The sequence below is a fragment of the Phyllostomus hastatus genome, unplaced genomic scaffold (assembly GCF_019186645.2).
Source record: "Phyllostomus hastatus isolate PE091 unplaced genomic scaffold, TTU_PhHast_1.1 phas_scaffold_216, whole genome shotgun sequence".
NCBI classification, from domain to species: Eukaryota; Metazoa; Chordata; class Mammalia; order Chiroptera; family Phyllostomidae; genus Phyllostomus; species Phyllostomus hastatus.
In genome coordinates, this window is record NW_025334018.1 from 23289649 (window position 1) to 23301919 (window position 12271).

At 63.6% G+C, this 12271-nt stretch overlaps 1 protein-coding gene across 5 annotated transcripts in view; it reads left to right on the forward strand.

Moving 5' to 3' along the window:
- CARMIL1 (capping protein regulator and myosin 1 linker 1) overlaps window positions 1-12271 on the forward strand; it is a 127614-nt gene that overhangs the window by 72046 nt on the left and 43297 nt on the right. For all 5 annotated transcript variants that reach the window (XM_045861776.1, XM_045861775.1, XM_045861778.1 and 2 more), the window contains exons 13-18: window positions 1196-1299; window positions 3382-3459; window positions 3587-3663; window positions 5153-5257; window positions 6667-6736; window positions 11585-11666. In XM_045861776.1, the coding sequence (XP_045717732.1) occupies window positions 1196-1299; window positions 3382-3459; window positions 3587-3663; window positions 5153-5257; window positions 6667-6736; window positions 11585-11666 (516 nt within the window). The remainder of the gene's footprint in view (window positions 1-1195; window positions 1300-3381; window positions 3460-3586; window positions 3664-5152; window positions 5258-6666; window positions 6737-11584; window positions 11667-12271) is intronic.

A 12271-nucleotide genomic window follows, 5' to 3' on the forward strand; every position in this document is an offset into this window, starting at 1 on the left:
AAGAAATTCCTCCTCGAACTTCAGTAAACTATTTCTCGCTCCACCCCCGTTCCCACCCCCCCCCCACCCCCCCCACGACACCACGGCTCTGGCGACCTGCTCAGAGACACCCGGGGCCGCTCCCCTGCACCTCCCGCTGCTCTTTGTCCAGAGGGTCTCAGGCCCCCGGCGGGCAGCCTGGGCCTGGCCCGGCCCCTCGTCCCAGTGGGGGTCCTGGCCACCTGGGGACAAGACCCCTGTCCTGTTTCTCGTCAGGCACAGCCCAGATCCTCAGGGATTTCACTGAAAATTAGAAAAACAAACTAACTTCTAAAAGCATGCTCAGTTTAGGAACAGCCGTGTTTCCAGAACATGCAGGGAGAACCTCGGGGTTTTGGCGCAAACAGGAAGCACTGGCGGTGGCCCGTGTCCCTGCCGTGTCGGGATCGGTGACTGTCCCCCTGCACGACCTCTCGGGACCCTCCTGGAGCCCGCGCTGTCCCTGACAGGGAGTGGCCTGCTAGAAAGCCACTGTGGCCCGGCCCGGGTCGCAGGCCTGGCACCCACGGGCACGACCCCCCCTCCCGCCCGGCCCCACACCGTGTGTTCCTTCCTGGTTCTGGTTCCGGAGGCGGCGTTTCTGGCCTCGTTCCGTCCACTCCCAGGGAGCCGGGAAGTGACCGGTGTGCACAGTGGGCAGAGTTCAAGACGGGCGTTGTCTCTGGGCTGCGTTTCCTGCTGTGCACGCGGGCGTCCCCTCTGTGAGGCCCACCCCCCGCCCCCGGTCCTGCCGGGGCTCCCACGCCAGGCGGGGCGGGGCAGCGCACCCCCACGGGCCCCCGGGTGTTTCGGGAGATGGAGCACCTGCATCGTCACCCACATCACCGAGGACCTCACGCCGGGCTGAGCCGGGAGCCGCCGGCAGGGGCGGGGGGAGAGAGAGACGGTCGGGTCGCCTGCTTTGTTCTCAGCCGTCGAAGTAAAACCTTTTGCGTCCACGTCGGAACACGTGGGACAGTATGTCACGGTTGCGCCAGGTTCTTCCACTCGGTGGCTTCGCGGCTCTGCGCCCACCCCGCCCTCCCCCAGGGGGCGCTCTCCCCCCGGCTCAGCCCCGCAGGGTGACGGGCGGCGGGGCCCCGTGTGCCGTGTAGAGACTCACCGTGCACCGTGCCCCCCGGGGTGGGGACTGACCCGCATCTTCTCGCTGTTGCAGGGGTGAGCAGCCTTTCCCAGTCCCTCAGTGCCAACCCGCTGACCGCCACCACCCTCTGCCACCTGGACCTCTCGGGGAACGTCCTCCGCGGAGACGACCTCTCGGTGGGTTCCCCCCCTCCTGCGGCGGCCGCCCGCCGAGCCCGCGGCCCGGCTCGGGAGTGGTGCCCATGCGCGGCGCTCCGGCCTCCTGCCCGGCACCCCCCCCCCCAGGGGCGTCCCGCCTGCGGGCTGCGGGTGCACGCGGCCCAGGAGGGGCCCGACACAAAACCGTGTGTTTACCCGAAACCTTTCCCTGCGCATCGGTTTTCGCCAGCGTCTGTGTGTTTACGGGGCGGCCCCAGACAGCGCTGCCCCTTCCAGGGGGGCCCGGAGGCGCCCGAGGTCGGACACCCCTGCACGTGACCCCTGGGAATCACGAGGTTTATGATGAGCCTGTGGAATGTTTTCCAGAAAATTTCAGAGCCTTCCGTAACTAAATGTCCCCTGTCACATGGATTTTTTGTTTTCTCTCCCCCGTTTACTGTTGCTGAGGTGTAAGTTCTTTTTGAGATACTTTGTCTGAAGGGGTTTTTTTCTTGGTTTGAAAACGTTATCGTCCCCGGTAGGAAAGGTGGGTCACGGGAACTGAGCCGTGTCACCGGTAAATTCTTCTGTTGGGGACACGCGTGTTTTCTGTGTGTGGTGGGCGGTTGACGCCCAGTCATCTGGGGCGGGCCCAGTCCCGTGCTCCACGGACACAGCAGGGAGTGGGGGCGGGTCGGCGGGGGCGGGGCTCTCCGGGCGTGTGCATGCAGGGGACGCCCCCCCCCCACGCGCACCTGGAGCACGAGGTTTCCCGTGCAGCCGCACCGCCGCTCGCTGCAGGTGCCTGGCGGAAACCAGGGGTGCTGGGGGCCAGGAGTGATGTCCCCGCCCGATGCGGTCCGTGGGCCCTCGGGTCCCGTCACAGAGTTTGGGGACCACACACAAGTGGGGACCCGACTCACTTAGTCCCACTCTCTGGGGGTGAAAACACGGTGACCCTCCTCTTCGCTTCCCGTCCGCGTGCCCCTCCCCCGCTGGGCAGCGAGTGTCGCCCCCGGGCCGGTGCCCCTTCCACTTGAAACCTCGGGCAGCACCCTTCCCGGGCACCGCCCCCACCCCCCCACCGCCCCGTTCCCCTGTCCCCGGCACGGGGACTGGTCCCCCTGCACCGCCCCGAGATGGAAGCCCCCAGAATCTGGCAGTGACAGATGAGAGCCCTGGCTGAAGGCACGCTCCCCACCGACCAGGTGCTGGTGCAGGTGCAGGGAGCCCTCACCTGGCCCTGAGCCACAGGGTCCCCCCAGCAGGGTCCTGTGAGCACAGGAGGCGATGAGGGCTCCCCCCGCTGGTGGCCGGGAGCACAACCGCGCGTCCGGTGAAGGGGGGCGGAGCCCAGAGCCGGGCCCCCTGCCCAGTGAGAACTCGTCCTGACGCAGCCGGTCTGGTGTCACTGACCCACCCGGCAGGTGCTGCTCACACGTCGGAGAACTGGGCCGTGGGGGTGGACAGGGACCCACTGGCTTCATTGGGCCGGTGGCCTCGCACACGGCGGGGGTGGGGGGCCAGGGTCCCGGCATCGGGGGCCCCCCCCGAAACCTGCCGGGTCTCAGCCTCGTGGGAGATGGAAACCAGACAAAGTGGACAACGCCCTGGGTTCTGTCCTGCTGGCCTTGGACGAGACGCAGGGCAGGAGGAGGGTCGCGTGGACAGAGAGAGTGCAGCCCGAGACCGTCCCTCCGGGTTCAGAGTCAAGCTCGTGGCTCCTCGAGGGGTTTCAGGAGTGACGGCGTGTTCTCGGGGCGACTCCCCTCCAGGGGCCGCGTCCGCCGCAGCAGGGGACGCTCGCTGCCACTGTCCCCAGGTCCTGAAAACGGGGCCGATCGGGAAAAGTAGGACGTGTGCAAAAAACGAGAGTTTGTAGCCGAGATTCCATTTGGCCTTATCTTTCCTCACACATAATTTTCATTTTAACTCTCCCTTGGAGTGTTTTGCTCCCCGGAGAGAGAACTCAAGGGCGTGAACTTCTGCCCATTCTCGTGCGGAGGCTGGAGGGCAGTGCTGGGAGGGTCTGGGTGGCCGCGTTCTGGAGTGTTACCTTGCTCTGCGTGGGGCCCGTGTTTCTAGATCCTAACGTGTTTGCTTTTTGTCTTTTATTCCAAGCACATGTACAGCTTTTTGGCCCAGCCGAATGCCCTCGCCCACCTGGATCTATCCAACACAGAATGTTCCCTGGACATGGTAACGGTCCTGTGCTGGTCCGGGGTGGGGTGGGGGTGGGGGTGGGGTGGGGGTGGGGGGTGTCGCCCACGAAGGGTTGGTTCCCCGGCCGGGAGCGCTGTGAGAACGGGGCGCCCTGTCTCCCCAGGTCTGCGGCGCGCTGCTCCGCGGGTGCCTCCAGTACCTCGCCGTGCTCAACCTCTCCCGGGCCGTCTTCTCGCACCGGTACGCCGGCCCCCGCCCGCCCGTCCCCCGGGGGACCCTGCCGGTCGTGACGGCAGAGCGACAGAGGGTGACGGTCGTGCGTGAGAGGAGGACGTGGCCTCCACGAACACGTGTCTGTGAACCCGAGGCCCGGAAAGGTCACGTTTCTGCGGCTGCTGCTCTCGCGCCGCGGTTCGGTGTTCTCGCGAGGAAGCCGGGCCTGCGAGGGCTGCGGGGCGGCGTGCTGTCGGTCCGGGGGGGCGGGGGGCTCTCAGCCGCTGCCGCAGGGGTTCCCCGGTGGTGAACCCGGAGGTGAACAGAAGCCCCTGGGGATCAGAGGGATGGTCCCCCCCAAACCCGTGCAGGGTCATTCGGACAAGCGGGGGGGCCCGCCTGAGGCCCTCGCTGCTGCCTGGTGGACTGAGAACCGTTGGCAGGACAGGGCTGAGAACTGGAAGCAGCGAGTGTTCCCGAGCGGCAGCAGCCACGTGGGGTGGGGGGGGACAGGGAGGAATCGGGACAAGTGCGTGTGTGCGGGGCCCTCGGGGGGGTCAGCGCAGGCCAACAACACTGAGCACCCCTCTCCGTGACCCCGAGCCGCGGACGCTGCTGTAGCCACTGCTCGCTCCTGGGTGACGCGGGGAGTCGCTTACAAAGCTAGAGCTGCCCCCGGCTCCTCGGCTGACTCTCCCACAGCTCCTGCACCCACAGGGACCACCCTTGTGCGTGTGGGGAGTGCCGTTGCTCCGCGAGCTTTATGCCGCTGCTGTGCCTTGCGGGTGAATCACTCTGTATTCTGGAGTCCCGTGGGTGCCCCCGAGCGACTCGCACCTTTGCCACGGCGCGCACGTGCCCCAGGCGCATCGGCGGGGCGCGGTCGGGGGGCTGGGCGTCTGAGGGACCCCGAGTCCGAGCGTGGACTGAGACGACGCAGCTGGCTCTCGGGTGGACGGCAGCCGGGCAGCCGTGCGTGGGCGGAGCCGGGTGGACCGAGGGCCCGGGTCACAGGCCGCGAGGGTTCCATGCCATCGGTTCTCCCGTGGCGTCCGTGATGACCGGTCCTCAGGCGTGGGCTGCTCCACGTGTGGGGAAAGACCGTGCTCACAAATCGCGTGTCTTCCACGTGGAAGGTTGGGGTTAAACTGGACACACACACACACACACACACACACACGGAGCCCTTAGCAATGACCTCGAGGTCGCCGCGCCGGCACTGGGCTGTGGGCCGCCCGCCAGGCTGCTGTCCCAGCCCCGGTCCTCAGGCCTCTCCGTGGGCGCGACAGGCAGGACGGGCTCCGGGAACAGACAGCCCTCCCGCCCCATTTCCGTGGCTCCCAGCCACAGTGGCTGTGGGACGTGTCCCTCGTGGGCCGGCCTCGTGGCCTTGGCTCTGGGAGCCACACCCGTCACGCGTGTCGCGGCGTGTGGGCCTGCGGTGGGGCGGTGCGGCCGCTTGGAAGTCGGGTGCCGGGCAGCGAGGGCCAGGGTGACTCCGGGTTTTGTCTTTCAGGAAAGGCAAGGAGGTGCCCCCGTCCTTCAAGCAGTTTTTCGGCAGCTCCCTGGCGCTGACGCACATCAACCTGTCCGGCACGAAGCTGGCCCCCGAGCCCTTGAAGTGAGTGGACCGTCCCTCCCCTCCGGGGCTCGGAGAGGTCGGCGCAGGAGACGGGCGCCCCCCAGGGAAGGGGGGAAGGCGTGTCGTCCTAGTAAGACCGAGGGTCTTCCTCACCTCACGTGCTCTGGGCAGAAGGGAGTCTGATTCCTTCGCAGTGTGCTGCCCACTGTTGCTGCTCTGGCCTCTCCTGGGGGTGGGGGGGTGGGGGGGTGGGGGGTGGGGGGGAGCCCTCCCCTCCGTGGGGACCGTGGTCACAGGCGCCGACCACAGGCTGTAAGTGTGTGTGTGTTCCCTGGTGTGGCTACCTGTCAGTGGACCCCCGTTCGGGCCACTTTTAGTGTTTTCTTGCACATGTGTGTGTCTTTAATCGGTATTCCCAAGAGTTCTACGAGCAGTAATAATCAAACTCTACACACACGTGGGCAGCGGAATTGATTTTCAGGTGCCTTGGTGTCTGGATGTCCTTGGTCTCTCCAGGTGGCGTGTCCCTGGGCGGGCGGAGCTTGTGTGGGGCGCCATCTGCGGGGGGGGGGGTGTGGCGCTGGAGTTGGGCTTTTCAGCTAAACGAGGGTTTGAGGATGACTTATCCTCCTTGAAATGTCCGCTCACCCTTCCCAGAAAGAATCAGGAGGCTACGGAGCCCCCTCTTCCTGAGTCTAGAGAATGTGTTTTCGCGTTGACTGTGGCCCCGGGCGGTCAGGCAGGCTCCCACCCAGCACGCACCCGGCTGCTCCGCCCTCGGCTGGCCTGCGCGTCCGCGCTGACGCCCCTGTGATCTGCATGGCGCTCAAGTCAGTGCCTGCTGCTCCCGTTACTAGGACATCAGTCTTCATCTGAACCGTGGACCGCCTTCTCTTCTCCCTTTTCTGAGACGTGTGCAGTTCCCCCTCCCAGTGTTTCCCGTAGTCCCGTGCGGCTGCACGTCTGTCCAGTGAAGTGTGTGAAAAAAAAAAAGTCAGACGTTGGAGCTGGCCCTTCTCTCGGAAACGCTGTTGAGTCGATACGTTAGAGGTTTCCAAGTGGAACCGCTGCAAAAACGACAGCCTCCGGGGCTCGGGCTGTCGGCGCGGCCGGCAGCAAAGCCGCCCGAGTCGGCATCCTAAAGGGGCCGTGTGCCGTTCCCCAGCAGTCTCGGGGGGCTGGGGGGGCCTTTTCTGTGCCGCACACAGCTCCCATGCGCGTCTCGGGGTGCCGCCGGGCTGTCTGCCTGCCAGTGGCAGTCCTGTCGGGTCCGCTTCCTGGGGGCCCTGCCCCGTGTCCAGCAGAAGAGGCTGCCAGGGCCAGGTCCCTGGCTGCCAGAGGCAGAAGCGCAGTCGGCAGCTTAAAGAGGACGCGGGCAGGCGCTCGTGGTCTTCCCGGCGCGTGCGGGCGCGTCCGAGCCGGCGCGGTGACCGCTGTCTCCTCCCCAGGGCGCTGCTGCTCAGCCTGGCCAGCAATCACAACCTGAAGGCCGTGTCCCTGGACCTCAGCGGCTGCGAGGTGAGAACCGCGGGGGCGGCGCCGGGAGAGGGACGGCCTCCCGGGTGGGACGTTTCTCCCGGAAGGACCGGGGCCCCAGAGGGCACCCGTGTGGCAGAGAGAGACGCCGAGGGAGGTTCCGATGTTCAGTAGTTTGTGGGTCTTGTCTCCAAACAGCCACGGCGCCCCGTTCAGAAAGCATTCAGGTGTGTTTTCAAGGATTAAAAAAGAAAGAAAGTAAACCCTCGTTCTCGGGGCCAGGGGCTCGGGTGCTTTGTGGTGAGGCCCTGAGACTTGCGCCGCGAGAGGCGGCGTCCCCGGCGGGGCACACGCGAGCGCAGGACGCACTTGGCCCCACAGGGCGGGGAGGGGGAGGCCGTCTCGTCCCAGGTCTGACTCCGCAGGGTCTCGACTCGGAGCAGGGACGCTGGGACACGCCTCAAAGCCGCCGCGATCCCAGTCGCCGCCTGTCCGAGATAAGAGCGGGGAGAGGAGAACCGAGATGCAGGTCTCCGAGTGTGCAGGGCGCCTGGGCTTGGCCCTCGGGAAGCGTTCCTCTTCTGTGTGGGGACCAGTGAGGAAATACCCGGGAAGCAGCCGGAGGCCACTTCAGGGCCGGGCCCCCCCCCCCCCCCACGGGCCTGACGCGGCCTCTGCTCCGCCTGGGGCGGCGCCTGCGCTGTCCCCGGGCCCCCCCCCCGTGTCCTCTGTCCTCCCGCCCTGGACGCTGCTGTCCCGCCCTCCCTGCCCGGGGCCACCCCTCCGAGCGTCCAGCCCGGGCCCAGCGTCCCCCTCCTGCGTCGGACCCAGGTCTGCCCCACGCGCGGCCGTGGCCAGCCGTGGCCAGCCGTGTGGTCCTGTGCCCCGACTTCCTGCCCCACGGAGGCCACTTTTACCGGGGAGGCTGAGCCCCATGCGCCCGGCTGTGCCCTTCACTCCAGTGGGGCCGGGCGGGCGGATGGATGGGCGGCGCCACGAGCCCCTGGTTCACAGATGACGGCCGCCCTCGCAGACCAGGCCCGTGCTCCCGGGATGTTCCCCGTCAGTCACGCCGCCGCGTCCCCACCTTTTCCGTGGCCCTTCAGTACCAGACGGGAGTGATTTCTTTTCTGTGACCAGCGCAGCCCGGGGGCCGGGGGCGTGGAGGGGTCACAGCAAAGGGCGGGCACGTTGGAGGCAGAGAGGCCCTTCGATGTGCGGCCACCGGCCACTGGCTCTCGGGGCGACCGGCCTTCTTCAGCCGCCGCTCCTCGCCCTGGGGGGCCCGGCGGGTGGCGGGGGGGGGGGGGGGGGTAGTCCGCAGGGCGGTGCTGGCTCAGGGCGGAGCTGTTGTCTGGGCGCGGGGAGGGGTTGGGGCGGTTACTGTAGAGAAGCCGTGATTGGTGATTGAGCGTCAGGGGTTGCAGCGCGTGCCCACACTGCCTTGCTAAGACCGTTGACCTGCAGGTGTCAGAATGAATGCCCCGTCCTTCCCCAAGCATTGTGTGGGCGTGGCCCTCCAGGCTGCTTTAAAGCCTAAGAGGAAACGTGTTTTCATCAAATGTACCGTCACAGCTGACTCGGGCACAAAGCAGCCCTTCCCCGCCCCCATGGCTGCCCCCGGGTGACCCTCAGGGGGCCTGGACTCAGCGCCTGTGCAGACACCCAGGGGTGGGTGCACACTGCGGCCCCCGGGGGGGGCTCCAGAGCGAGGGTCTCGGGGCCGCGGTCACGCCGGTGTTGGGGTGTTTCCCCCACGGACGCGTCTCCCTGGGGGGAGGCAGGGGCCTGCGCCCGCCTGTGAAAGCCTCACGGCCGCGGGGGAGAGGCAGAGAGGGAGCCGAAGACGGGGCGCGGCGGTCGGGGGGGAGGGGGGCGAGCGTGTTGGCTGAGGACCCGCCGGGGCCTGGCTGCGGCGCTCGGCAGGGGCTCCGGGCGAGGGGCTGCGGCTGCAGCAGGAGCAGTGCCAGGGAGGAAACTGGGCCGGGAGGGTGCGAGGCGGGTTTTCCGTCCACGTGACGGGCGCTCGGCGGGGGGGGGGGGGGCGCTCCGGGGCCGGAAGGGGGTCCCTCCCGGGAGGCCTCTCGGGGAGTGCACCCGGGACAGCGTTTCAGCACGGGGGCACCGTGACACCGAGCGACCACCCAGCCGTTCGCACCCCGGGAGCGATTGTGTTTGTGCACACTTTTCTCAGCCTCTAAACTGCCTCTGGCTTCCAGCCCTGCCCGCAGGGTCTCAGCCAGATCTTGTCAGACCAGCTTGTGTCCCCGGAGAAACCTTTAGGAGAAAATGTCCTGGGGTAACAAGTAATATTTTTAATTAAATTTGTAACTTCCGTGCAAGAACAGCGACCATTTAGGGATTTACTTGATACTTAAGTTTGTGATATTTGCAACATCATTTTAAAAGGCAAGGGATCTCGAGGACGGAACATGGGTTTTTTTGGGCGTTTTCTCGCAGTTCTAGTGTCTTCGCTGCTCTGGTCCCCACTACGGATACTGGAGTGTAAATACGACTGTTCACGGGGAGCTATGGGTAACCCCCGAATACTCCAGCTGTCTCCAGTGAGGGCACCTTTTTCTCTCCAGAGAATGTGGTTTTATTTTTAACGTTTTGCAGAGTGTGCGGTGGCGAGGGACATCCGCCGGCTCCCCTCTGGTCTCCTCTGCCTTCAAGTGACGCTGGTGTGTGGGTGGCAGGGAGGGCGCCTCAGAAACCAGCTGGGCACAGGCCAACTGGCCTCTCGTTATGCAAATGTATGCAAATGATGCTCCTTCTCAGCTTGGGAAAAGCCTGTACTGTTTGGGGAAAGCTTTCCGCTCTGGGGAAGTTCCGGCATCAAGTAACCCGTGAATTTAATCCAGTGCTCTTGGTGACTGAAGATTGCTTATTTTCTTGTTTAAATTTTTGATTTTTTGTTTTGGGAGCCAATTTTAGTTGAAAGTTTTTTTTTTTCCTGACAATTTGCTTTTTTACATTGTGTGTGGATAGAGACTTTAGCTTCTTTATTCTTATTCTTCCTTCTGCCGATAACATTTTTGTTTTTTCTCCCTGGGCTTCCCTTAGCTCGGCCACTGTGTAAGTACTTTATGAACTGGTTCATTCGTGTGTATTGATACATTTGAGTACTTTTAACAGTTGGAAATATTACTTTGAGGGATGTGTGCTCCAAACATTATCAGTCAGGAGTTTTTATAAAACAAACAGAGTTGAATGCTTTAATGCCCCTGTATTTTCCATGTTTGTGATGGAGTATTTTGGTGTGCTTTACAATAAGAGAAAGGAGAGGGTTTTGTAGAAAATTTATTTTCAACAGAGAAATCACCAACAGCAAGTAATGAAATTGTGAAGACTTAGGCACTTTCCTTTATCTTCTCAAAAGCGCTTTTGTTTCATGCTCTGAAAATCAAATTATGTTTCTTCAAAGAGTTTGCCTAATTATTCCTCACTGTAGCTTTGACGAGTCTGCACGCACATTCACGTCAAGTATTAACACGCCGTGACCCGGAGCTGGGCCTCTCACAAACCTGTTTGCAGCACAGAGCCTGATTTTTTGGTTTTTTAAAACTTCCAAGTGATAATAAATCAGTATTTTTGCAAAAATTTAAGAAGACATACAGAATCCAAGCCCCTTGTATTTTTAGATACAACATACCTGAAATGATCACCACTAACGTTTCTAAAATATTTACGGTCCGTTCGTGTGCTCCCCTTGTCCGAGACCCCTTGGTGCAGGGCGTGGGGGCGGGCCTCCGGGGGGCAGCGTAAGAGAGGAGCCGGACTGTTGGGGAGACCTGAGTGCACACCCGGGAACGCAGTGCCCCATGCTGGCCGCTGGCCCCAGAGACGACGCAGCCGGAGAAATTGGTGGGTTTCGGTCCAGGGCACCATGAAAATGCTGCTTCTAAAAGAGTGAAATAGATTCCTCAGATTCTTACATCAACACGTGAACAAGCAGAAAATAGCACCTCGTGTTATGGATTCGGTAGAGCAGTGAATTCCTCACGTGAGTGGGGAGGCTGCCACGACCCTCGGTCCACAGGAGGCCCCGATGAGCGATAGTCCCTTTCCCTGCTGGACGGTGAGTTTGCTCAGCAACACGGCCGCCGGCCGGGAAGCTTTGGCCCAGCACCAGGCTTCACCCCAAGGAGGGACTCAGGCCGTTGCTGAAGGAAAATGAGATATTCTGACCCCTGGAAACTGTGCTTTCGGTTTCATGGAAGAAGACGAAAACTGTTGGGTGATAAAGCTTGTCCTTCTGTTTGGAATCAGTCAGCTGATTTGGAAAAACCGGCTCTTGGTTTTGGTCTGAGCCAATCGTCACAATCATATTAGATTAAGGAACAAGCATCTTTTCCTCGCATGGCCCCATGCGTGGGCACGAAGCCTTCTGTGACCACTGGCCACGGCCGCCGCCCGGCTGCCGGGCCCCGGGAGCCGCACCTGCCCCTGGGGGCGGGCGGGCGGCCTGGCCCTCCCGGAACAGCCCCCCCGTCCCCTCCGGCTGTGGTGCCGCACGCAGTGGGCAGTTGTCATTCCTGAAAGGTGCCACCGAGTAAGAGTGGCCCCTCCCCGGTGTGGAACGGGCTCCTTAGATTCGTTCCCGAGCAAGCAGAGGCAAACAAGCGCTCGTGGGTGGACGGACAGTGTCTCGCTGCTGGCGACCCGGGGCTGTCTCCGGCGTCTTTGCCTGGTGGCTCTCGGGCCCACGTGATGTGGGAGCCGCAGCCACGCCCGGGGTTGCCTCTCCTGGCCCGTGGCCGCTTTGGGCGTCTTTAAGTGAGGCGTTCCCTGCGGAGCCGTGTCGGAGACACGGGGCCACCGGTCCTGATGTGGGGCCGCGGTGCGGGCAGGCGGGCACCCCTCACCCACCGGGTCTGTGCTCCGCAGCTGCGGTCGGGAGGCGCGCAGGTGCTGGAGGGCTGCATCGCCGAGATCCACAACATCACCAGCCTGGACATCTCCGACAACGGTGAGCCGGGCGCCGGGACAGGGTGGGGGCGGGGGCTGTTCGGAGCGCGTCAGGGAAGGGACCCCGGCCTCCACTGCAGCCCAGGGTGGACGGCCCCCTCGGGGAAACGCTGCACCTCTCGTGCACCTCTGCTGCCAGGACTTGCAAATGTAACGGAGCAATTTGCTTACAGAATGCATCTTTCTTTATGGAGCAAAGTCTTACTAGGTCGACTCCAGGGCCAGCCAGGCAAGGTGTAGGCAGGCAGCAAGTGAAAGCCAGTTACAGTGTCCTCGGTACGTCAACGGACCTGCGAGTCCGGCCTCTTGCGTTCTTGGTGGTGAGAGGCTCGGGCCCTTGTTCACTTACACAGAAGCGTGTCCGCCAGCGCCATTTCTGCTGGTTGTCACAGCACGGGCCGGGGACTTGTCAAGTGTGCGCAGTGGAGACACCTGGCACTTGCTAGTGAGCAGCGTGTCGGGGTCTCGCACCGAGGGACGGGAGGGGGGCCTGTCTCCGCCACTCTCCACTCCGAGGCCTCTGACCGCGCAGGAGGAAGCGAGGGTGAGTTTGCAGAGAGTTTATCCCTGTGCAGCAACGGGAGGAAAGGAGAGCGAGCAGTCCCT